Source organism: Pelodiscus sinensis, chromosome 14 (genome assembly GCF_052426305.1).
Source record: "Pelodiscus sinensis isolate ZL-2025 chromosome 14, ASM5242630v1, whole genome shotgun sequence".
Taxonomy (NCBI): Eukaryota; Metazoa; Chordata; order Testudines; family Trionychidae; genus Pelodiscus; species Pelodiscus sinensis.
In genome coordinates this window covers 17,353,827-17,381,135 of record NC_143065.1, presented here as the reverse complement: position 1 = coordinate 17,381,135, position 27,309 = coordinate 17,353,827, and the positions used below count along the sequence as shown (strand labels likewise).

Sequence of the window (27,309 nt, the reverse complement as noted above, 5' to 3'; positions counted from 1 at the left end):
CCCATTCAAGTGAACTGTGGATTTATTATGTGGACAAATTGTTGTTAGTAACTAGGACAGGGTGGTCCCATGGTTAGACCATTAGCCTGGGATGGAAAAAACTTGGGCTCAATTTCCTTTGTACCACAGACTTCGTGTGTGACTTTGGACAAGTCACATAGCTGGTCTCTGTCTCAGCACCCCCCATAAAATGGGGAGGTGTCGTGTGGTTTGATTTATTTTAGATCCAAGGGAAACCAGGATACTCCATAGAGACTTAACCACTTTCTTATTTATTACAAGCTTTAAGCAGTTAATATAGTTGTTTACATTTTATAAGCCTTAAAAACAATTACTGTACAATTTAAACATTAAATACTATAAATTCTAAAGCAACTAATACAGTGCAAAAAATGCAAAAGCAATTAATAGAAGATTATTATAATACAATAATTAAGCCTAGTTCACTTACACTTCACCTGTATGCTACCTACAGTACCAAGCAGGAAGTTGTGGTCCCTTTGATTCCCACCCATCCGAGTGCCATGCATTCATGTAGCTGGTGTGAAGGGTCTACTTCTAGTTACAATAAGCAGGAGTTGTGGGTCAATCCTGCTCACTCCTTCCCATCGATTCTTCTTACTAAGCATTTTATAGCAAAGCGAGACTTGGTCATTCTAATAATATTTACCAATTGATTATGTATTGCGTAAGATATGTAAAATGCCCTATTTGGGCTACATCTTGTGACTCAGGATGTTGCAAAAACTATATGCGTAGGTTTTATGGCTGCATCTCTAATTTTTGCTTATCAGAAACAAAAGTACCAGTACAAGGTTGATTGTCATGTGTTCTTGATGTGGTCTCGCTTAATCTGCATTATTATGCAAAACATTCCTGCCTCTCAAAGCTTCTACCTCGAGGCTTGCCTGCGCGCTTACGTGCATCAGACTTGAGACCGGCCTGGGTTCTGCTTTTTAGAGAGTCGCACTGTGGTCAAGGCAGACATGATCATTTATTGTCAAGGAAGGGCCATCCAGGCTCCCCTAAAGGAGGGTAGTACTGCCCTATTTCACAAGGATGTCGGGAGAATAAATCCATTAAAGAGCGTGAGACACTGAGTTTCAGCAGTGATGGGGACATATATGTGTCATAGGCTATGTTCACATAGCAGCTGGGAGGGTGTTTCCCAATGGGGTGGAGCTGGATGTGCGCTGACTGCTTGAGCAAGCACAGCAAACATAGCAGTGTGCTGCAGTAACTTGGGCTAGTTGTCTGATTAAATACCTCAGGGTAGGTGGAACTGTATTCAGGCACCTGACCTAGCCTAAGTCACTGCCATGGCCATGTCATATTTTTAGTGTGCTCCTTCCAGTAGAGCTAGTGTAGGTCTGTCCACCCATGCTAGAAAGCACCCTCAAACTGCTGTGCAGACAGACCCATAAATAGATTAATGTCATTTAGTGCTTAACTACCATTGAATTTCATGTGGAGCTATGAAAATGTCAGGCTACAATGTGATAGTCAAAGGTTCAATTACTATCTAAGCCACGTGGTCTCCAAAGGTGAAAAGTGAATGCATTAATTCAAATTCTTTGTTCCCCTTCCCTGTAAAACAACCAAATTTCTAGAGCATAGAAAATTTTAGAAACTCCTTGGCCCTGCAACATGCAGATGCAGCCCTCTGTACTGCATTAAGCTAGCCTAAAGACCACTGGAATTTAAGCCAGGTTGTAGTGGCCACAAGGAGCAACAACAGCTGAGGACAGTATAATATAAGAATGTCTTATCTACATCAGCCACATGCTACCCTTATTTGCAAATTGGCTGGTTATATCAGACTAAATCATACTGGCACACAGCAGCTGCGCCACATGAGCCCCAAAAGGGAGGAAAGTTTTGAAAATGTGAAGGACATTTTTGAAGCCTCCTCATTTCAAAACTTCATTTCTGTTACTAAATTTCCTCAGGATGTGAAGTGGCACCTGAAATTTCAGGGATCAGTTTATTTTTTGTGGAAGTTGTAACAAGGAGGGCCTGTTAAAAATCAGCCTTTGATTGGGAAGGGTAGCTTCAGCCTTATCTACTCATGCTCTTTTATGAGGAAGAGTCTTTTTATAGGGTTTTCATGCTATCTTATAGAATTGTATAGCAGGGACATAATCTTCAGGTAAATGCCGCAGTGTTCCAGAGTTTCTCTTTCTCTATTCAGTTCTAAAGGGATATTCCAGAAGGGTTAATTCTGTAAATTTTTGATTAATCTGAATTCTGAAACTACACAGCAGAATCAAAACATTAACAAATTGCATCATAATCCTCCAGTAATATGAAAACAGCTTATCATAATAACCAAGAGAAACATGCCCTGCCTTCTTTATAAGAACTCATTGTAAAATTTTCAGTCAGAATTTTCTGTTGAACTTCGTGTCCCAAATTATTTAACATAAACAATTGATAAACTACAAGAACAGTTAAGTGAAAGGCTTTTTTTAAAGTGCTCATTGTTCCCCTAAATGTTTACTCAAATAATAAGCTAAAAATGAAACAAACACCAGGTGTTTCCTATCACTCCAGTTTAGATTTTTATCTCAAAATGCCTATCACTATAAACTCAGTCCTGCTCCCATGGTATTCAATTATAATTTTGCTATTGACATCAAAGGGAGCAGGGATTGGCCCCGTGTTGCTATATTAATGGTATATTTTTTAAAAAGGAAATGTGCAAGTTGCCAGGATGGAACAGAGTGATAGTTCACTGATCAAGATCCTGTTTGCAACAGTGGCCAATTACCAATGATTCGCAGGAAGACAAACCCTCCTCTCCACCTCCCAAGTCACCTCCCAAGCCAATTGTGTAATACTGTGCTACCGGAAATCACTGTCTGTCCCTAGCTGGCTATCAGGTTATGCCTAGATTGATGGTCCTGGTAATTTTCATCCTGACAAACAAATCCTTTTATTGGACCATCACCTAATTAATAGGGAGCTAACCTGTTCTCGAAGTTCTTTGCCTCAGTAATAACCTACAGTAGATGATTCTATAGGTTAATTATCTGTTGCGTTCAAATAGTTCTTTGTTCAAATTTTAAATGTACAGATCCAGATTCTGATCCCAGCTATACTGACATAAATCCTGAGTAACTCCCTTGACTTCTCAACCATTGGCAGACTTACATCAACGCAAATGAAACCAGAAGCAGACCAACTGCCTTTTCATGTTATCTGATATCCCCTTGGTTATGGTGAAGGGAAAATAGATGCTCCAGTCAGGTCTTTTTTAAGCCATTCATTATTTTAAACTGCTCTCTCCAATTTGTTTTTACTGCTTTCTTATAACAATGTAGTTATAAAATAAATGTAAAACATTTCAATTCAAACTGAAACACAGTATTAGGTTTATAGTCTTTTTTTCTTAGCCATAGAATTGCCATGAATTTGAGTTACATAGACACATGAGCCTTAGACAAAGCTAATGGGGAAGTTTTTTCCTGTGGCTTGGGGTAAATACAACACTCTCCTCTATTTGTGCCAAAACATGCATCACAAATAAAAAAAGTTATACCATAATATCCCTTCTACTGGGGGAATGGATACCCCTCCTGGCAAAACTGCAATAGACATTGTTTTAAGGGATGTCTCTAGCCAAAGATACTCCTAATTCTGTTTCTTCAAGAGCCCAACATGAGGTATTGGGCCAAACTATCCACAGGTGATCTGCCCTCCTATTATTCCATCCTAAATAGGTCCAAGAAGATATTTTGTAAAACTTGGTCCAACAGCTCTATAAAATTTTCCAGGCACATAGGTAGATACTCTGGGTGTACATGGTTTTATATAGGTAAGAGTACTCACAAACTCCTGATGTCCCATCCTAGCTGAGTTTAGATGCTAAATACCTTAGTAACATAACAAAATATTTAAACATAGTGGAATGATGGCAGGAAAAAATCTACAAGGGAAATTACAATAGTAAAGTGGGGGAGGGGATTCAGAGCTTTTGTGTGTGTATATATATATATATACATATTGCTTTCCTAGTTAATACTATCAAAGATGTTAACTTTAGCCTATTTCTTGGAAATTGAATATGAATTTTTGTATTTTGTTTAATTTCAGGGATTAAGCTACATCCAAGAAGTGACTTTTAAGGATACTTTAGAGAATGGTGGGAACATTTATTGAGAGAGAATTGAAGTGCCATGAGGAGATGGTTGTAATTACGAGAAGTTGCATGGGTAACCACAAAGATGAGGGAGCAGTTAGATCAGAAACTTGATTGGAGCAAAGGCATGAGAGAGAGCAAGGATTTCTCTAGGCTGCTGAAGCAGGTCTGAAGCCTGAATGTTAGGAATTATTGTTGGATAGCATCAGGGCTAAATTTAGGGTCAAGTGACCCAGATGACTGGGCTTGGGCGACATAGGGCTTGTGGTGCTGTTTTTTGTCCTTAGAGTCAAAAGAGAAAATAGAATGTTTTGAAGTACAGGCAGTCCCTGGGTTATATACAAGATAGGGACTGTAGGTTTGTTCTTAAGTTGAATTTGTATGTAAGTCGGAACTGGTACATATTGTAGGGGAAACTCTAGCCAAACATTTCTCCAGAGCTCAGTTTTATTCTCCCACACCTCACTTCCCTCAGTCCTTTATTCTCAAGCTGAGGTGTCTGCTGAGAAAAGCCGCTCCGCGTCTCCCTGGTCTGCTGGGGGGGGGGGGGCGCTAGCTTCGCGTCTCCCTGGTCTGCTGGGGGGAAGCAGCTAGTGCGGGGTTGCCTCACCCCATTTGTAAGTAGGGATCCGATGTAAGTCGGATCCATGTAACCCGGGGACTGCCTGCCTGTATTGTGTTTCAGGTAGTCCATATGTGGGCTCATTTTTTCACTAATCTCCTAAAATGTTCTGGACATTTGTAGACTCTCATAAGATTATCAACAGTTTAACGAATGGGGGCAGAGGAGGTGTGAAAGATGCTCCTAACCTGGTGCACCATTTGGTCTAAGGCAGTCCTGGAAAGTGTTACTTTTTAAATAGCCTGATCACACTTGATACGGATTTGAATATTTGCTGCTGTTTCTGTGTTCTGCTTGGATCCAGCAAACTTTCTCATGGAGTCCCTTCCTCTGTCTCTATTATAATAATGTTTTGGAATGTAAGGTGGAGAAAGAAGCTTGGTGGTTAGGAGGTCTGGGAACAAGTTGAAGACATGATCTGAAGCCCACTGTAGTCAATAGCAGTCTTTCTGCTTATTTCAATGGGCTTAGATCAGGCCTCTACCATTTGCTTCTGTGGAGATTTACCAGAATAATAATTAGTCCAGAATAAAATAGCTTGGCTATGTCTACACTCACGGCTTCTTGCACAAGTACAGCCGTTCTTGTGCAAGAATCTGCAGAGCGTCCACACAGCCCGCCCGCTCTTGCGCAAGGAAATTTACAGTATGGTGTGGTAAGAGGGCTTCTTGTGCAAGAGCTAAGCTCTTTTTTAACAGGTGTAAGCCCTCTTGTGCAGGAGCTCTTGCGCAAGAGGGCAGTGTGGACGCTTGGCAGGGATTTCTTGTTCAAGAAAGCCCTATGGCTAAAATGGCCACCAGAGCTTTCTTGCACAAGAGAGCATCCACACTGCCATGGGCGCTCTTAGCAAAAGCACAGCTCGCACATGGCAGTGTGGACGCTCTCTTGCGCAAGACTTCTTGCACAAGAACCCTTGCGCAAGATGTTCTTGCACAAGAAGCCGTGAGTGCAGACATAGCCGTATTATGTAATAGTTCATTCTGCAACAGCTGTTTTGGTCAATTTCCTAATGTAGACAAACCCTGTGTCATTTCCAGAAAGTAATGATTTGCTTATGCAAGCCTCAGGCTTATCTGGATCTTACGAATATTAGAAAATCTAATCCTACTGGTTTGATACTTAATATTGGCTTGACCCTTACCCAAGTAAGGCTTGAAGATGAATGACTGGGCCTTGTCCTATTTTACCTGGGCTCAAAAGCAGGGTGGTGCTTTTGATTGAGTTCCTGCTACTTGGGTGATGTACTATAATGCTGAAAGAGAAACAAATCTAACCCATTTACTCAGTGCTGTAACTAGATATTTTTGCCCCTGGGGCAAAATATTAATTATGCGCCCCCTCTCCTTAGGTTAGTACCTGTTGCACTTTTTACTTTTGCAGCTTATTATTTTTACTTACTGCATCTTTGTGCCCTAATTTATGATGCGCCCGAGGCAAGTGCCTCACTTGCCCCACCCGTGTTACGGCCCTGCATGTACTGAGCAGTTGGACAAGCAAGGATGATGCATTGAAAATCCTGGAAGTGGCTGTTCAGATTTACAGGCAAAATACATGGCAAAGTTTAAAAGTATTTGGGTGTGAAATCCCATTTCCTAGATCTCTGGTTAAAGGTGAATTTTCCCCGTGTAACTTGTTTACTCACTTGATTGCTGATTGATAAATGTTGATTTAAGTCTCCCTTCTGACCATATTTCAGATATGTCAGTGCTACTCAAATACACACTTTGAATATATTGTTGAAGGAGAGCAAAACCATAGCACCCAACCCCACCTTAAAGTCCAGATATGAAATGGGGGCTTAGCCTCCATCTATGTAATGGGATGAACTGAAACCCTAGATATAGATCCCCACTTCTCTTGGGAGTATTTGTATCTATTCTTTAAAGCTTGGGAGTATTTGTATCTATTTTTTGAAGCTCTCCACATCTCTAAGTACAACATTGAAACTAGATTGCTTTATAGTATATGGGGGAAAATAAATGCCTCACTGGGCAAAAAATGTCTCTCTAGACCCGTGGTCCCCGCCATGGCGCCCGCGGACGCATTTCAATGCGCCTGCCAGGTGCTCGGGGCTGGCCTGGCCCCGGGCACATGGCGCACGGGCGCTTGCGGGGGGAGCGCGCTTGGCGGGGGGAGCGCCGGGCGCGCGGCACTCGGCGGGAGGTGGCGGGGGGGAGCGCCGGCTCCGGGCGCTCGGCACTCAGGCGGGGGGGGGGAGCGCCGACTCCAGGCGCTCGGCACTCAGGCGGGGGGGGGGGGCAAACGGCCATGCCCCCTGGCGCCCGACAACCTAAAAAGGTTGGGGACCACTGCTCTAGACAAAGCTACTTATAATTGTTTCTTCCTGAAATCCCAAAATAAGGCAAAACCCAAACAATCCACCAATGAACTGTTCTTCTATTACTGCACCCCAGTTAGGTCCAATGAGAGAGTTTCTTCTGTGGCCGTCATAGTTTAATGTATTAACAATGTTTCTTTCTCTATTATTGCAGTAGTTTACTTATTGGGAAAGCCAGAGAAATCTTGGTCTTGTGTCCTGTTTAGAAATTTTCTTAGAATCTGTAATAAAGGTGTGATTACAACAACCAACTGGATGTAGTTATATTACCTAACTGTTGTGTGTCTCTCTCCTCTCTTATTTGTTAGAATCTACACTCATTGGGGGGAACTGATCATATCTTATTGTCTGTAAATGCCATATCATTCTATAAGACTGCATAAATAATTCATGAAAGAGACAAGGGGATGAGGTAATATCTGTTATTGGGTCAATTTCTGCTGGTGAAAGAGACAAAAGAGGAGATCAGTGAAGCTCCAAAGCATGCCTCTTTCCCCAACAGAAGTTGGTTTTTTAAAAAATTACATCACCCATCTGTTGTTTTCTTCCGATCCTGGGAGTAAACACCTGTACAATACTGCAAATAAATGTCACCTAAAGTGTATACTGAGTGTAAAAGAAATGGAATGCTGGGCTGTCAGAAACAAATATAATACATGTCAGTATATGCACACTCAGTGGTCACCAACCAGTAGATCTGGATCTACTGGTAGATCTTGGAGCCTCTGACAGGTGATCCTGACTGGTTTGGCTGGGAGGCTATCAAGCACTGGCACTTCAGCTGTCCCTCCCTTCACTGTCCTGCTGCTCCTGCCCAGAGCCTCAGAGCTGCCCCTGGGTGCCTCCTGCTTGTTGTGCAGGGTGTGGGAGGCAGAGGGGCACTGATGTCACTCTGTCCCCCTCTCCTGTATCACATCTTCACAAAGTGAGGAGGGTGAGGCCTCAGCAAAGGGGTGGAGCAGGGGTATTTGGGTTTGAGGTAGATCCTGGACTGACAAATTCAAAAAGTGATCTTGTGTTTAAAAAGGCTGGAGACCCCTGCTCTACAGACTGAATCAGGCACACACTGCATGTGCCTTTCTAGATACTGTGCCTTCACAATATCCACATGCATGTGCTCAAGCACTCTGTGCATACACACATTATGCTTCCATATTATATGCATTCAAATACTTAAACACTACAAATAATCACTATACACTTTATACAAATCCATGCTAAATCCGTGACTGGGGCTTCTAGATGCTACTACAATACAAACAATATCTAACAGACAAAATACAGGTGCTTGATACATGTCTGTACATCTGGTATCAAAGTAAATAGATGCAATATTTATGCACATACACATTAAATATACACATGTAATATGCAAAATGATGAGATCAATTAAGCACAATAACATGTCCATCATACAGAAATACCCCCACAGTTGCTTTACATGACCGGACATGCCAGACACATGCATATAGTGATGGACATTAGATGTGATGTCGCACACTAACATACCATTAGCCTCATTAGCACTGGCACTACAAATGACAGGTACTTCTCCCCTCCTTCTCTGTTATAAATTCCGAGAGTCTATCCCACACCTTTTTTTCTGCACTCAAGCTCAGCGAAAGAAGTGGGTTTTGCCCACGGACACTCATGAGCCCGTATGTATTTTCTGTCAGTCTCTAAAGTGTCACAGGACGTTTCTAACCTACTATGCACAGCTGCCAGGTACACACAAATACCTTGTCACAGATGCTGAAAGTACACGGGGGGTGCGCACATAAACACGCTGTGCACAGTGCGCAGGCCCACACGTGCCCCGGAGGGCACACACCTGCGGAGCACAGGCCCACAAGTGCCCAGGGAATACGCCTACGGTGCACACGCTAGTCGCCCCGCCGCCTTGCTGGCAGACCTGGCCGAGCGACAGAACGTTGCCTGACGAGTTCGGCAGCAGCTCGCGCGCTCAGGGCCGGCGGCCCCTCCCCGGGGCGTTGGCCGGAGCCGCACCTGGCGCGGCCGGGCCATGTGGGGGAAGGCGGAGCCGGGCCGCCCCGGGCCTGAGCGGGTGGCTCGGCAGCGGGTCAGTGAGAGGGAAGGCGGGAAGGAAGGAGGATGCGGCGCTACAGCTCCGCGCTCACCGTCACCACCACGGTCCCCAAGCCGCCCGCTGGCGACAGCGGCTCCGGCCAGAAGCGGGTGAGTCGCCGGGCGCGGGACCCTGTGTGGCGGGAGGGGAGACCCGCGCTCCAGCCGTGGCTCGCTCTCACCTCGGCCGCCGCGGGGCGCTGGGCCCCTCCGGGGTGGGTTCCCGTGCGCCGCCCAAGGCGAAGCGCTCCTGAGGCGGGACCCCAGAGGGGCCAGGCACTGAGCGGGCCGCTTGGCGCCCTGCATGTCGGCACGGTGGGTCCGCGCCCCCACTTGTCCGAGCTGGCCGCGCTGCCGTTGCCTTCAGCCCCCCTCGCCTGAGGGAACTTTCTGCTGCCTCGTCCCCCCTCAAGCCAGCGCCTCACGCGCCGACCCCAACGCGAGTCCCGGCGCTGTCCGGTGGGGGAGGGGGCGCACAGCGCAGTGCGGGGGTCTCGGCTCGTTTTCTCCCCCTTCGCCGCAAGCGTTTTAACACTGTAGGGCAACCCCCGGGCGCCCCATTTCTCCTGCGCCCGGCTAGCAGGCGTAGACAGACGGGGGCAGGGAGCGCAGGGCCAAAGTGCAGTTCAGTTTATTGCCCTAAATTAAGGCTTTGCTTTTGAAGGGCAGACGGTGTATTTGCCCGGCAGGGACAAATATTAGCGGTGTTACTCGGTAGCTGCAAAAACAATGAAGAGTCTTGTAGCACCTTCAAAGCTAACAAATTTATTTGGCCATAAGCTTTCGTGAGCAAAACCCACTTCGTCAGATGCATCTGTTAGCCTTTAAGGTGCCTCCTTGGTTTTGCCCGACAGTCCAGTATTTGCGTGCTAGGCTACTTGTGCATGGGAAGATGTAGGTTACTACTTAGTTCCCTTTTGGCTAGAACTTGAGAAAAATGTGCCCAAGAATATTGTACCGCATGGCAAAGATGAGAACTATAAAAGCAAGAGTATTGGTCTTCAACAGAAACACTCACTGTACCTCTGCACTCTAGATCCTCAAATGTATTTAGGAGTATAACTCCTTCTGAGGATCTGGATCTGTACTTTTTTTGTTACAGGTTTTTTTCCCAAAAAAGTTTTGTGTTTCTACTTTAGACATAGAACATATTTGACGTCAAGGTTGACACCCTCAATTTCCAAGAAGAATAGTTTAAAGAAAATATTGCAGAATACTGCAAAATAATGTTTTGGATTTGGGAGGAAGACCCTTTACTAATTATTTAAGAGCACAAACTATTTCCCTGTATGTATTTGACATATTCCTCTGTCCCTCCCCCCCCCCTTTGTTTCTGTTCCAGTCTATTTATCTACTGAGGCCAGGATCAAATTTAGTGGGTTCTACAATGAGGTTTTCTTTTTCTAGTTATATTGTGGCTTCCCTTTTTCTGAGGATACTAGGCATGTGATTCTGTGTGCAGTTGTTTGTAAACATCCAGCTGGATTCAAAGAATGAAAGATTTCCACATTCTGATGGCAACAGATTAAGGATGCTTAAATTAACACCTTAGATGCCTCAGTGAGTGCGTGTTGCTTGTTAAACTTATAAGTCTTTTAAATAGAACAATATATGAATATTTTGGAATCTTTCATGATCAAGATAAGATCAGTGATGATGGTGTATTAATGTGCCTAGCAACTCTTCTGAATGTTGTTAAAATTCTGGCAGATACAGTGATAAGAATGTTCCCATACATCCCCTACTTTAAATAGTTTACAGTAGTATAATAACATGTGCTATTATGAGAGGGCACACGTTCTTTTACCAGCCGCAGTGGCAGTAAATCAACAAGAATCGGGTGATAAACTTGTCATTATGAGCCAGTATTATTGTGTGACTGTAATGTTTTTAAAGAGACAAGAATGATGAGGTAATGGCTATGTCTACACTCTAGACCAGTGGTTCCCAAACTTTTTGGCTTCATGCCCCCCCTTTTGGTTTTTGAGAAACCCTCACACCCCCCTTCCCAAAAAAATAGCAGCAAAACTTGGGGTGGGATTGATGGGATGTGGGTGTGGCTGGGTTGCTTCACCCCCCCTGGAATTTCTTCATGTCCCCCCAGAGGGGTATGCCCCCCCAGTTTGGGAACCCATGCTCTAGACCTTACAGCGGCAGAGCTCTACCGCTACATCTGTGCTACTGTAACTTCTGTGTAGCTGCTCTATACCAGAGAGAGAGAGTTCTCCAACTGACATAATTAAACCATTCCCAGTGATAATAGATATTGCCTATCTCCTAGAGCTGGCAGGGACCTTACAAGGTCATTGAGTCCAGTCCCCTGCCTTCACAGCAGGACCAAGTACTATCCCTGATGAATTTTTGCCCCAAATCCCTAAATGGCCTCCCCAAGGATTGAACTCACAACCCTGGGTTTAGCAGGCCAATGCTCAAACCACTGAGCTATCCCTCCCCCCTTTGATATATTGGGGAGTGCTAGTGTAGACAAAACCAGTATCTTTTAATGGGCTAACTGCTGTTGATGATAGAGACAAGCTTTTTGAGCTTACACAGAGCTATTCTTCAAGCCTGTAATGTTTTTGCAAGTCTTAATAGTTATCTCTATTCATCTAACTGCAACAGCCACCTGTTCATCAGATTAAACAAAACTAGTGAAGAATGTTATGACACCTGTTGTATACAGTAACCAGTGAGACAGGTGAAGTTGCTGGAGCAAAGTCTTCTGCCTTCATACGCTAAGAGACAGTAAAATCTCTGAATTCATTCTTTTTTACAAATATAAGTACATAAATTTAGATTCATGGTGTCTAAGCAAAGTTGTTAAAACAGAAAATTAGAAAACTTTGGGTTAGGTTAGAAATTGCAATTAGCAGTAGTATAATAAGGAAATAAGAGGTTTTAATGGAGAGTTAATAAGATAATGTTGCCTTATTCCCTAATTCTTTAGAATAAAAGTGATTCCCATCCTCATTATTCATAATTTTTATGTTCTGTATCTTCCAAACTAGTTACTATTAGAAGAGTATATTTTAGAATACATGTTTTGTTTTTTTTTACTGAATCTACTCTAGCATTCATTCCAGGACAAAGTGAAAAATATGTAGTTTTCATAGTTTGTAAGAATATACAGTAATACCTTTTTCTAGTGGCCACAACAGAATTTGCAAGTAAAATTCGTTAGAGTAGTGCCTTTCTCTTTTGTTAGAACCCAAACATGGCTTTTCAAATAAGGAAATGAAAACACTTAGAATAGCAAATTAAGTAAAATTACACCCAAGACAAGATGTCGTAGTCTTAATGTACTTGAGATCACAGGAAGTGTTCATTAATCTCATTATTGTAGAGCAGAATCTATAACTAGCTATAATTAAATTTTTTCCTCAAACTGTCAGTTGTCCCTTATCACAAGATTCATGTTTTCATTCTGACTGAAATGAAAGACTTGTTTTTTGTTTCCAGAAGTTTAGAATAACTTCTGATCCTATGCATAATGAGTGGTTCTTAACCTTCAGCCATTGAACAAAGATCAAAACAAAAGGTCATGGAGGAAAGCAGCAGGGAATTCTTTGACAAAATTCCAGTCCCCATATCACTTGAGTGCCAGAAGCAATTGTATCTTTATTGTCCTAACTGAAAACCTCTCCACACCCTATAATGTCAGTGGGAATTTTACCATTTGCAGTAGTTGGATCAATATTGAGTGTCCTACACTAATGAGAGCAGCATGGAGATCTAAGGATAAGACAGATTATCACTAGAAAAATATTAATTATGTTGCTAGAAAAATATGATTATAGTCATTCTATCCCTATTGCAGGCATTCTGGCTCCACATAATTCACTATTATTTTGCTTTATTAAAAAAGTCTACAGAATATTTGTCAAAATAATCATTCAAGGTTTGAGTCTGTTACTCTTACTTGTGTAAAACATATCCCTGCTTATTCAAGAGGAATGCTGCTCAGTGTGAATAAGGATTGTGGAAGTGGGCCCTATATTTTTTCAAGTATTCTAAAATTTTAAACTAATCTTTGATGTTTTCTTAAGTGTTAAATTGCAACAAACTATCTTTGAGGTCCAGATAGCTTATTAAAAACTGGTAAACTTGTCTCCAGTTGCTAACTTACATTCCATTTGGCAAACTAGTGTTAAGAATTGTAGTGAACCTGTCTTTGCTTTGCTGCGTGTGCATCAGATCATATCTGGAGTAGCTCTGGGTATATTGTTCACCACAGACAGAGACTGCTCCATAGGATGCTGGACCAGCCGCTGTCCGCAGGGAACTCGACCCCCAGCAGACAGGGGCTGCTTCTGCGGAGTCAGTGCTTATTTGTCAATAATCATACTAGGGATCTAAGACTGTAACTATTTGAATGGTTAACGGTTTTAGTTTTTCGTATTATACACGCTGATTTCCCAGCCCTGTTCCTGGGGAGCCAGCTGCGCTGTGGGCTCTGCAGTATAAGCTTGCAGCATGTAACTTTGTAACCACTAAGATTTTTTAACGGTTATATTAACTGTTTTTTAACACCCCTGAAGCATACTGAAATTATACAATTGTACCGTGGATATTTAAATCAGCTGCAATAGTCCTGTGCTGATTGGCTCATTTATTGAATGCCAACCTTTTTGCCTGCTTCAAAGATGGTCTATACTTCTGTTTCTTTTTTTGTGAGTGAACAAGGAAAAAAAAACACTAAAATTGCAGGTTGTCAAATCACTGAAAGGGAGATTTTTGCAATCTAATCTGTCTGGCCTAGTTCAGCACCTACTGAAATCAGAGAGAGTAAGATTTGGTCTCCTTTCTTTTATCACATTCTCTTGCAACCCCTTAAATTCCCTTGTCTTCCTTTGCCATCCTACAAGTCAGGAAGGTTTGTCTCCACAAGAACTATCAGAAAAGTTTGTCTCTGATTGCTTATATTGGAAGACTGCCCTTCTGGTTTGTGCTTGTAAACAAATAAGTATTAAGGAAAAGAACCTTACTGAGCTGATGGGAGAAAAGAACAGTGGGAAATGAAAATTAAAGCGATGGAGGTGAAAGGGGAAATAAGATGTGTATAATGGCTTCTGGATAATCATATTTTGCATCAGTAAACTCAAAAATGAAGTTTAGCAGCATAGGGTATGGTTATTAACTTGTAAACAGGAAGTGCCTTAATTTTCTCTGTTATAATGGTCAAAAGAAAGAATCTGGAATTCTCTTCTAATGCCAGTTACAGATGTCACCTAATTATTGTTAAAAGGCAGTGTACGTGTACACAGTCAAGGCTGTTTTTATCATTAAAAATAAATCACATTGTTTATAATAATTCATTTGAAAACTTGAAATTAAAATGTTTCCTTACCAAAGTTAACTTCCTCCTTCCAGCTTCATGTAGTAGGTTTGATAATGAATGCTGATTAATGGCACTGGGCTCTTTTTGTATTTAAAAAATACAAACTTTTCAAATGGATCTAAAGATCTAAATCGGTGACACTCAGACTGGGGTTCATTCACTGCCATAATTGTAGCCTATATGGCTAGCTTGCTTGCTTGCCTATTGATATATAAATTTATTTCCTTATGGTTTTGATTATATCCTTATTATAATAAGTTATGGAAGGTTTGTGTTGGTAGTATGGCCATGGTTGAGCTAAGGCAAAGTTAGTATTTTTCTCTGGGACCTTTCACCTAAATAGCAGTTAGCTCGCATATGATTGGGACCTTTCACCCTCCTAGATAGCTGTTGGTAAGATAGTAACTTTCCAAGAATACCCTCACTTTGCATGTACAACATTACTTAGAAAATCCAAAATAATTAGCTGAGACCAGACTGGATAACTGGATAGGATAGAAATAATAAAAGGTGCATGGTAACAAATTGATGTATATGATAAGAAGTTGAGTATAATAACCTACTGGAAAAAGACACTTCACCATTAGTAGAGTGAGGAAATACAAATAAGAAGAAATAATAACATACCCTACTGAATATGCATCAAACACAATGACAAGTGGCATCCCACCCTAGGGGCAGTAGGAAAAGGAAATGTAGTCCTTGGGAGGTACTAGAATCATGGCCACTGATGATGATGGGAAAAGTGCAGGTGAGGGGGAAGATGATGGCTAACACCTCAGGTTGTCCTAGAAGGAATGATGTGAGTATATGGTGTGGAAATACAGATGTACATTTCCTATTTATTTTATGAAATTGGTTGTTTGTGACTGTGCTAAATGTATTAATAAACTAGATTTACAAATATTCAGGAGCTCCTATAGTGTGCATTTTGCATCTGTGCAAAACAGGGTTCCCAAGTATAGAATAATTGAATACTGGGCCAGATCATGGGACAAAGGACCTGTCAACCCTAAAGGTGGTAACTGGAAATTCATAAGCAATCTTAGATCAGACAACATAATATGTTTCCTGGGACTCTTTAAATTACAGTGTTTTAATATGGTGTATTGTAATTATTAACAAATCAGGATGTTTTTGCTATGTTGTTAATCAACTGTAGTTGATATAATACATGGTCAGTCATTTTGATGTAAGAAGAATATATAACAAGTATTTTCCATCATATGATTGAAATAGAAATATATAGCACAATAGTACATGAAACAACAAATTTATGCTACAGTGTCTGTGTTGGCTGATGTTGATTGCTAATTTGGCTCCTGAACCACTGAGGTCTGAGTATCAGCGATTTATGGTTCTACGGTGCCTCGAAAGTGAAGACAAGAAGCTTATGTTCAGTGTAACAGAACAGAAGGAGTTAATGGAGGGTTGAAAGGAATGGTGAGAGCAACAAGCTAAGAAAATGGTCTGTGCAGCAGCAATTTCAATGTATGCGAGTGAAACAGGATTGCATTTGTCAAGGCGAGGGAAAAGGACGTTGCAATAATTGAGGCAATGGCTCTGGATGAATGATTTAGTAGCGTTGGAAGGTGGACAGATAGGTTGTATCTTAGGCATGTTATGCCCAATGAATTATGAACAAACATAGCAGTTGGAGTCCAAAATGATATCCATATTATGGGCCTGAGAGACTGGTAGGATGGTAATAGTGTGCATAGTGGCTAAGAAGGAAGGGGGCATTTTTGAGAGAAAATTTAAGTGATCTCTTTTAGCCATGTTGAGCTTAAGCTAACACATCCACAAGGAGTTTTTAGTTTTGACCGTGTGTTTTGCATTTCAACAGTTGGTATCATTTGCTTATGAATCACTTTTGTTTTTCATTATAGCACCTGGAGGCTCCAGCCAAGGAGGGCCCTGTCATGCTAGGCACTGAACAAACTAGTCCCTTCCTCAAGTTAAGTTCTTTGAGGCAGGGACTCGAGTCCAAACAGACAAGAAAGGGAAATAGAATGAAGGGAAACATAATTAACCCAGTTTCACAAACAAGGAAGTGGATTTTCCACGGTCATGTAGGAAGAGGAACCTTGATTGCATGTTTTTTTGTGAAAAAGAAATGAACTTTTGGCCATGTGCATTATTTACTGATGTGATTATCTCATTTAATTCATTGGACCTAAACTCATGCATGTTTCCAGGATCAAACTATTAGTATGAACTTGACATAAAAACTGGGTCTGTTCTAGAAAGCATTTTGTGTTTTCAGATGCTGGATCTCCCATTTTAAATATCAAAGATTTGCCAAATCAAAGCAAAGAAACTGAAGGAAACTCTTTTTTGTGCTTGTGTGTATTTTCCAAATGACAATGAGACTTGAAACATAGCAAAACCTCATTTCAATCAAGCGGATATAATAATATGAAGTATGTAACACTCTCCATGAGTTAGTTCTTGACAGCTAAAGAACATACCCATTAGAAAATATTTTTTCCGTTATTTGACATGGATGAAAGCTAGCACATCTAATTGTATAGGGTGGAGGGGAATGTCTATTAATTGACCTTTCTTAGTATTAAAACTGAAAGAAAACCTTTGTTTCTTTTCTAGATGAATGTCTGTAGATTACGCTTAACAGTACCACCAGATGAAGGCTCTCTTCCTGAACAAGGAGCAAATAAACTGGAAAGAACAAAAAAAGTAAGTGAATTGGATGTGGGCTGGCATTTATCAATATATGATTGGTATGGTAACCAATATAATGTGTGTTTCATGCCTTCGACAGAAGTTGATGGGAATTTCAACATCTTAGCAAACTTAAGAAAAGATAATTTGTCAGTTCGCATGAAAGTCATACTGTATTCAAAATTGAGGTGTGGGTGAGCTCCCAAGTTGGTGGCAGCAACATTGTATAAGGATGAGAACCGCTTTGCAGCACAGGTTGTAGGTCAAGGATGGGCAAAATTTTTTGGCCCAAGATCCACATCTTGGTATCAAAATTCTGTGGAGGACCATTCATGCTCACAAAGTTGGGGAGCAGGGAGAATATGAGCTCTGGGTTGAGGCCAGAAATGAGGTGTTCACAGTGCTGGAGCGGGTTCCTGGGTAGGACTGAGGGGTTTGGAGGAGAGGAGGGAGCTCTTAGCTGGGATAGTTGGTTGCATGGGGGCAGGGAGGGTTAGGGGTCCTGCTGTGGATTAGGGTTACCAGATACTTTCACAAAAAATACCGAACATGGCAGGAAAAAAATTGGTTGAAGGGGGGGAAAAAAAGTGTCACTGTGCCTTTAAATCCCCAGACATGGCAGGGGAAGAATGTCCCAAGCGGCCTTCCATCTGAGAAACAGAAAATACCAGACATTTTACATGTCCCATATTTTCTGGTTTTTTTTTTTTTTTTTTTTTTTTTTTTACTGGACAGAGGCCACAAATACCGGACTGTCCGGGCCAATACCGGGCACCTGGCAAGCCTACTGGGGATTCAGGCTCTGGGGTCAGACTGGGGATGAGAGATTTGGGGTGCAGGATAGAAATACAGGCTTGGATAGATGGGTTCAGAGGATGGGAGGAGGAATTATGGCGTGGGTAGGGTAAGAGAGTTGGAGGAGAGTGATGCTTTGGTGATGGGTGCAGATTGTGGGGTAGAGCTGAAAATGAAGATTTTGGGGTGAAACTGGGTGTATAGGGCTGGAATCAAAGGGTTTGGAGGGCCGTAAGGGAATTGGGGCTCAAAAAGAGTATTGGGAGGGGGGGTGGTACTCAAGGAGGCAGGCATCAGGGGGCATTTACCTGAAACTGCTTCTAGAAGTAGCAGCCTGTTCCTCCTCTGGTGTCCATGTGGAGGCCATCCACTGATACCATCCCCACAGCTCCCATTGGCTGTGAACCATGGCCAATGGGAGCTGGAGAGCTAGTGCTTGGGGGGGGCAGGGGCAGCATGATAAGCCCCCTGGCTACCTCTGCTTTGGGGAGCTGTGTGGAGTGGGGCAAGGCAAGACTTTGTACCTGCTCTCTGGTGGAGCACTGAAGTGGGACAAACTTCCTACCTACCTCCCCAGTGGGAGCTCGAGAGCCTTATTTGAAAGGTCAGATCGACCAGATGTGGCCCACGGGCCGTAATTTGCCCACCACTACAGACAAAAATAAAGTGAAGTGTAAGTTGTTAACTATACTATATAGTCCGTACTGATGGGAAAATACAAAAGAAGGCAATCAAGGTTTTTCTGAAAAGAATGATGTAAGAGAGGCGAATTCCAGTTCTCTTGTCACTGAAACAATGGCAAAACTTGAAGTTCGGAGGTGCAAGACCAAACGTTCAGGGCCAGATTCTTAGTTATTTAGGCACCTAAATATCTTTTTAAAAGCACTTGAGGCCATATTTTTAGCACTGTAAAATAATTTTTATCCTGTCTTAATCCTTATCCTGTCGTCTTTAAAAAATAAAGATGTGCATCTTCTATAATTTGACCATATGAGCACTTTAATAAATTAAAGTGAAACAAAATTGAGATGAAGCACTAGTATCACCTGAAAACACATCTATTTATAGTATCTCAAGTAACTGTAACCTGATCCAGCAAGAAACAAATGTTTTCCCTATTTTCAGTTTTGTTCAGAGCTGTCAAAATATAAGGTATTTATCAAATCTCTCAAAGATACAGGCCTGGATATATATATGTTTTAATATTAAGGCTGTTTGACATCACTCTGGTGCTGGTAGAAGGGTCTTAAGTGTCTGTAAATAAAATTAGAATCAGACCCATATTTAAACTGAAGTTGTAGCATGTGTATTACCTTTTGCCACTTTAAATCCTCTCCCCTTTATAACCGATAGCTGAAATTCCTTGGGTAACTAATTAATGCAATGGATGTAGGATCCACCCACAGTAAGAGTAGTCTTAGTTTGTTTTTGAGGAGGATACATATTTACTGTACTGTGCAGGAAACAATACTGAAAGAAGTGTCAGAGGCCCATGAATGATTAGAGCTTAAATGGTTTTTATCTCTAACTTTACTATAGTGAGCCTTTTTCACTGTGGAGCCTTGAATTTAAAGGAATTAAATCAGATTTCCCTTCCCCAACTACTATTCAAATAGCAAATTTAACACAAGTTAAGGCTGGCAGTTTTACATCAGAGATTGCATTTTAAAGAGGAGCAGCTGTATTAATCCTCTGTTGGGTCTAGAATGCAAAGTGGTAAATTTATGTATTCTTAAGAGATTGGATTCTTTCTATGCATTGTTTAATGATTCATATTCGTTAAAGTCAGAATTATCCACTAATTGAATGATCTTATTGAATTGAGTTATGATACTTTTGGAAAACTATCAAGACTAAGTAACTTGTCAATAATTATTGTTTTGTATATACTCTTGAATATCAACATTCAGACAGTATGATCCTCTTTGAGATATGTAGTTGATATTGCAATTAAATATTAAAAAACACATGGAGCATTTTACTATTCATGCCATCGGATGTATATCCCCATATAGACAAACAAGTACAGAAAAGTTATTGACTGTGAATTTGTAGTCATCTAATACATTACATTACAAACTTCCTTTAAACTAAGGCATTTCTGATGGATTTTATTGTCACTGTAATGTATTGCTTGCATAAACTCTACCTGGCTGCATATTAACTGGGAATGCACATAGGACTCTATTTATTCACTCTTTTTATTTGCAGAATGATACAATACTTGAAATACTGTGATCAGATATCTGAGTTGATACACCCACATTTGACTGACTGTTAATAAAATTACCTTTATTCTTCAAGTGTCTTACAAACATTAACTAATCCTCAGAGCATCCTAGTGAGACAGAGAACTATGTCATCTTATAGATGGGAGTAATAGGGACAGGAGTTGGGGGACTGCTCAGTTGGCAGGCTTGCATTTAACAATTAAAGTATGCAGATACAGCTATGCAGTGCCAAGACCCGACAGGAACAGCATGACAGTAACTGGACAGCAAAGCTGCATGATCACAGTGTTGTATTGTCTTCAAATCTGGATATTTTGAGGAGAAAACATTCAGAAAAATACTAGTGTTGAATATGAAAGTAAGGCCTTGTCTATGCTACAGAATTTTGTCAGCAAAAGGCAGCTTTTTCTCAACAAAAAGGATGAGGTGTACGCACTACAATGCCATGTTTGCTGACAAAATTATTTTGTTTTGGCTACAAAATAAAACCACATTGGGAGACATAGAACTTTTTGCAGCAAAGTTTTTATAGATAAAGTGTCAGTGTAGGCAGCATGCTTAGTTTTGTTACTTTATTTGTCCTCTGGGAAGTCCCACAGTGCCAAACCTGACCACTCTAGTCAGCAGTTTGAATTCTGCTGCCTTGCAGCTAGGTAAACAAGCATCCACAGCTCCACCTTTAGAGGTCTGGGAATTTTTGAAATTCTACTTCCTCTTTATACGGGGTGGAGAGCTCACATCACATCTCCCCACTTGACCATGGCATTGGATCTGCTGAGTGTGTATGGGCAGCGGAAGCTGTCCAATTCCAGTTCTGCTGCAGCTGAACAAACTTGGATACTTATGGGCAGACTTCTCATGGTTATGTGGTACGGACTGTGATCAGGACACTTTGCCTTCTGGCACACCTACCTCATCTCCTTTATCTTTGCTCAGCACTGCAAAGGAGGCAAACCATTGCTCTGGTGTTGCACTGAAAACCTACCACTTCTATAAGGAGCTGGATGCCATCCTTGGTGGGGATCTCTCCTCCATTTCCAAGAGACCATTGGATACTTGGACAGGGCCGGAGGCACTTGACAGTGGACATAACACCGAGGGCAAAGTCATGAACCAGGACACGGAGTTGGAAGTCAATGTGGAGCCCATGTCAGGGTTCTTTGGTGATGTGGCAAGTCAGAAACTCTTCTGAGCTCTATAAGTGTTTAACCAGTCCCAGAAGTCTATCTCCAGCGAGCAATATGCTCCAGAGAAGACCTCTGGTAAGTGTTGTTTTTGAGCTGATGCTGCTTGGTTATTTGACATATGGATGTCCTTTGTTCTGTATTCAGTAGAAATGGGTTAAGAGATAGAAATGTGCAAGTCTAGCTCCATTTGAGTGTGCTTCACATTTCTCTGTGCAGCTAAGCACTATGATGGAACAGAGTTGATGCACACCAAGATTTCACAGGAATCCTCCGGAGAGATCTTCAGGAAACTTTCCTGGAGGTACTTGCCAATCATCTGTTGGAGGCTCCTTATTTTGTTCCTTCTCCTGTGGTGGAAAAATTTTCCATGCCAATTGGTAATCACTGGTGCAGGGACCAAAATAGCGCGCAGGAAAACAGCCAGGTCTGAATCTGCATATGTGCTGTAGATGTACCGTTGCATCTTTGCTTACCCTCAGGAGTGACATATTGACTTCAGTGGCTCCACCTGTGCAAAAATGGCAGCAGAATGTACAATACTGTCCCTACTCACCTATAGTGATCTCCTTAAAACAACCTTAGCCATACAGAGCTTTGAGAGAGGAGAAAGGGGACTTCTGAAATCAAGGTGTTGCCTGCCCTTGTAGTCCATCTGTTAACCCACCCCTCATATGCTTGTCATGGGCCTCCCCTCAGGGTGCCCTGCCAAGGGGCGAGCCCCACTCTCTGGGGTCAGTTCCTTGTTTTTTCTCTGCCCCTCCCACAGGACACAGGGCAACCAATGTTTCCCATGTGAGGGCGGGGGGGGGGGGGTTTACAACGACCCCTCTCCCTTTAATCCCCCCGCATCACAAACCACTCAATACCGTGCCAGAATCCAGGGTTAATCTTTCCACCCGACTAGTCCCAGATGGGGTAGTTTGCTGATCAGCACTTTGGGGCGTCAATCACACCGTGCTCACCATCGCGTAAATGCAGTAGGGGGACCCAGGCCCGCCCCCACTCCAGGTCCTGGACCAGGGCTCTAATGACAGGGTGACACCGCCCTATCCCATTGGTGGGGAAGTCCTCCATATCTCACCAACCCCCCAGGCCTTTCCAAGAGCCTTGCCCTTGGCTGCTTCCTAACAAGAAACGATGCAGGACCTCTTGCCTGCTTACTCTGGCCTTCATCGTCCCCGCTTGGGTGTCCCATGCCAGTGAGTCTCCCAACATTCTCCCCCGGTGGGCCTCGTTCATCTCGCTCCTCCCAGTGTTTGTCTGCCTCAGGTCTCCCCGCTTGCCAGAATGCTGCTTCCTTTTGAGCCGCCTGACGCTGACCCACCTCTTCCAGCCTCAGCGACCGGATCAGTCTGTCAGTTACCTCCTGCCTGGCTATTGCTGGCCGCGGTGGAGCATGCACAGCAGAGCCCACCTCTGGGGGTGGGATACTCCCTCACTCCAGCACACTGGGGCTGGCTCCGTGGGAGTGCAGAGCTCAGCCCCGGCTCTGGCACATGGTCGGGGTTCCGTTGCTGCCCTGTCACAGTGCCCAATCTCTGCAGAGCTGGGCTGGGGAGTCACAACAGCAGGAGAGCTTTTCCTGTTAGAGACAGTGCATGGTGTCTTTCAGAAACTTACGACGCAGCAGCAACACATACATTCTTTGTCTCACACTCTGTGCCACACCCTGTCTCTGTGACTCTCTAACACACTCTCTCAGTCTCTGTGACACATGCATACAATCTGTCAGAGTCTCTGTCTCTCTCACAATCTGTTTCTAACCCCCAGCCCTGCCCCTTCCAGGGCCCCAGAGCTGGCCTGTTGTGGCTTACCAAAATTCATGGAGTGGCCCCCTTGCCAGAATTATTGACTACCCCTTTCTTAAGTCCTTTGCCCCATATTGAACACTCAACCCCATACCCTTCGGCTGAACTCACCACATTTATGGTGTTTACTGAGATGTTGCTTGCCAGGGGACAGTGGAAAAAGTAATTCATTTGTGATGAGGTATATTTTAATGTTAATGATTCAATGCTATGTCTGAATTAAGTCATGAGTCTGTGTATTGTTTGTTGTGCTTCTACAAATGTGGTCTTCAGGGGAGCCTGCTACATACTGGCAGAGTGCCCCTACCAGATAAGGAAGTGACCAAGGTGGAGCAAGAACTTGCAAGATGCTCCAAGCCTCTGAGGCAGCAAAAAGAAAATACAGTGACTGGAGAGAAAATACAGTGACTGGAAAGACTGGACAGAAAGGAGAGCGCAGAGTGCATTCAAAAAGCACTTGAGTGATGTGACCAGGTCAGATCAGAAGGTTAAAAAAAGTAGTAGAGGGGAGGTGTATAAGCCTCGGAGTGAGGAGATTGCTGTGCCCAGAGTAAGAGGACGGAACTGGTCTACAACCAGCAGAGGCAATCAGGGGCACTTAAACATCTGGGGCTAATTGACCAATTTGCAGAGTCAGGTCAGCCTGGGCCGATTAGGACACCTAGGGTTAATTAGGGAAACCAGTTGAGACTGGCTATAAAAGCTTGCCTGCAGTTGGTGATGGGCAAGTGTAGCTGAGAGGATGGAGAAAAGCACTGCTAGGAGTAGGAAAAAAAGAGACAACAAGTGGATGCTAGCAGGGCAAACCAGAGAAAAGGAAGGTGCTGGGGATGTGTGGGGAAGTAGCACAGGGGTCTTGGAACTGTCTTGTAGCAGGTTTTGGGCACTCACATAGGCAGCTGCTATTATAGGGCCCTGGGCTGGAACCTGGAGTCGAGTGTGGGCCCGGGTTCCCCCCAACATCCGCTTTCCTTTTCCCTGAGTGGAAAATGGGCTGTGGAGTTTATTCTCTGCTTTATCATACACTGACCAATGATGAAAAGAGCTCAACAAACAGCAAACTAATGTTGTAGGAGTGGTGTCTAAAGTTGAGGGGCTGCTGTAAGTCTCTAAGGCAAGCAAACTCACTGAGTTTAAGTAGGAGCTTTGTCACAGCGGGCATTAAAAATCGGGGAGCAGCAAACAGATGCTGAAATTCTTCATCACTTCCGTAGGAATAGATGGATGCTCACCCCTTCTACACCTGAAATACACCTGTTTTCCATGCCCGCCACAAATTCCTCCCACATAATTTTTCCAACTTTTTGGAAAATGTCAGTATTTCGTTCACTCCCACCCTTTGGACTGCTTCTAAAATGATAGTTGGACATAAGCACAGCTATGAGAGCATTGCAGACTTTCTTCCTACCAAGCCTTCTGTTTATGGTAATTGGTTATTTTTCAGAGTTTAACTTAAAAAAATAACACCTGATAAGCCTAGGCTTATTGGGTAATTGAGTCAACTACTCGCATTCCCTGCCCTTCCCTTGCTGCCTCTATATTAGAGGCAGCAAGGGAGTGGGGGAAGCAAGAGCTGGTGCTGAGAGGGAGCCGGCTTAAAGCCAGTGCTGCCTAGTGCCATCTCCGTGGTGTGGGGGGAAGGGGTGGGCAGGGGAGGCAGAGGCACAGCGCGGGACCCGGCACGAGCCAAGACTGTAGCAGTCCTGGCTCATGCCGGGTCTGGACAGCTGCGGCTCTGCCTTTTAAATGTAGTAAGAGCCACTCGACTCGTGCCGGATCCCTGAACTACCTCTGCTGCTGCTCTGCAATTTAAATGTAGTAGGAGCTGGGCTGCCTACATGCCTAGCTTCTCCTACATTTAAACTGCAGCACCACAGTGGTCCCTTATTGACTAATAGTGTACTTGTTACAAATTGTATCAAGTACATGATTAGTCATTTGTGCTACTTACCATCCATAGTTCTCATTATAAAAATGTTGCCTTGAAGCCTCCCTGATTTGAATTGACTCGTTGTGCTCCTCTAGTAACCTTGGTATCAGGCTGCTCAAAATCTGCCTCAGCATTCAACCTCTGGGCAGACTCTTCATCCTTCTCCTCACAAAGATTAAGCAGCAGGCAGGTATGACCAGGGGAGTGTGTTCCTCACTTCGCTCTAACCTGCCATATAGGCATCACCAATGCACTTTTAATTTGCCAAATGTGTATTCCACTGTCATTCTGCACCTACTCAGCCTGATGGACAGCAGTAAATAGATCTTCAACAAATTTCCTCTAAGGCGTCATGAACCATAGAAGTAAGGGGTATGTTGGGTTCCTAGAATTACTGTGGGCATTTCAGCATCCTTTCTCTCCCTCACCCCCCCCGCCGGAATCTTCTGATCTGGAAAGAAAGTCCTTGCCTGCAGCTTTCTGTATAGATCTATGTTGCTGAAGATACATGCATTATGCACCTTCTTGGACCTTCCTGTCTTGATGTCAGCAAAATACCCATGGTGATCCACAAGAGCCTGAAATACCATGGAGGAAGTACCCATGTCAATTACTGTACTGTGTTAGTTGGTTCAGAGCCAAAATTTGAATATGCATGCCATCGATCATCATTCGGTAGTTAGAAAATCCATTTCCATAAAGCCAATTACTAGTTTGCACACATTGCCAAGTGTTGCGTCCTTAGAAGAATCTGATTAATGTCCCTGTACACACATGTTAGTGCAGCATCCATGGTGGACTTCACAACTTCAAGCTGTTTTGCAACTGACTAGTTAACAACCTTGAGTCACCAGTTTCCACTCTGTGATTGCCATGCGCTTCTCCACCAAGAGAACAGCTTTCATTTTTGATGTCCTTGTGCTGTAGAACTTCATGCAGTTGCATGAAGGTGGCTTTTTGTCTCTGGAAAGTTCTGTAACCTCTGCTTGTCATTCTAGACCCGCATAGCAATGTGGTCTCACAACACAGTGCTTGTTTCCTGAGCCAAAAAATGACAGTCCATTGTGTCCAGCTGCTCCACGAACGCCAAAAATTAATGTGGTGATGTTTATTTCCGTGGCGCACAGCAGGTCAGGGAATTCTGATTCCTATTCAGATTACAAGCTCATGTTATAATACATGACCACCTGTGATGGGGTCATAACGGTGACCACAGCAGGAGAGTGTAGTGCAGGATCTCTCCTTTCAGACAGAGATGGTTGGTTCCCACTAAAGAGGGGCTATGGAAAAATGTTATGAAATGCAGTTGGAAAACCATGTACAACTAGGGAAGAAGATGCATCACAGGATGTTGAGACTGCACCCATGATGTGCTGCAATCCACTCTTCTTTCCCCCAAGTCCCAGCTGGAGAAATGGGATAGCTACCCACAGTGCAGTGTTCTCTTTGTCAGTGTTTAGCGTATCAAGTGTGGGCATGCTCTGCTGACAGAACATAGTGTGACTGTATAATAGTAATGTCATAGCGCTTTTTAATCCTTAACATAACTTATGTTGACACAACTTTGTAGTATAAACAAGGTCATAATCTAAGAATTTTAATTTGAGCACTTACTAAATTTTGTGTACCCATCTTTGTTTCATAAAGTAGCATCTCAGGGCTTGCCTTTGCTGCAATGGTTAGTACACTCAGCTTGCTTCACTCAAGCCTTAGTGGGACTTAAATCAACTAACCTGAGGCAGGAAGTACTGAGTTTGACCATCTCTATTGCATTTTTAACCCAACATCCCAGTGACAGGGAGCCACCTTTTGCTTGTCAAATTTGTTCCCTACTCTGGGAAAGTTCCATGCAACTGTGAGGAGCAGCCAAAGTCTCTGTGGGAGGTACTGGAAGGAGGAGCATGCTTGCCCAGAGAGTAATGGTGCTTCTGCACCACTGCTGCTTTGTCACCATGAAGTCTGGGATACACAGGTGGATTTTTGGGACCTGAGTCAAACTGGAGCTGTGTGCACACAGAAAATCAATCTGGCTTGGACCCTAAGTCCAAACTGAATATGGGCTCGGACTCTCTAGAACTACAGGGTCCTGGGACCTAGGAAGTGAGTGCTAGGTTATCAAATTTGCAGTGTGGATACAAGGTGGTGGTTAGAT

At 43.1% G+C, this 27,309-nt stretch overlaps 1 protein-coding gene across 4 annotated transcripts in view; it reads left to right on the top strand.

The window, feature by feature from the left end:
- Positions 1 to 8,976: 8,976 nt before the first annotated feature.
- The window catches only part of MYZAP (myocardial zonula adherens protein), a 71,208-nt gene continuing 52,875 nt past the window's right edge, over positions 8,977 to 27,309 (top strand). For 2 of the 4 annotated variants that reach the window (XM_089781998.1, XM_089782001.1), the window contains exons 1-2: positions 8,979 to 9,297; positions 17,132 to 17,221. In XM_089781998.1, coding sequence (XP_089638124.1) covers positions 9,214 to 9,297; positions 17,132 to 17,221 — 174 coding nt within the window. In that variant the 5' untranslated portion in view covers positions 8,979 to 9,213. Of the gene's footprint in view, positions 9,298 to 17,131; positions 17,222 to 21,168; positions 21,495 to 27,309 lie in introns of all 4 variants that reach the window. The other 2 variants (XM_089782000.1, XM_089781999.1) reach the window with 2 other exon arrangements.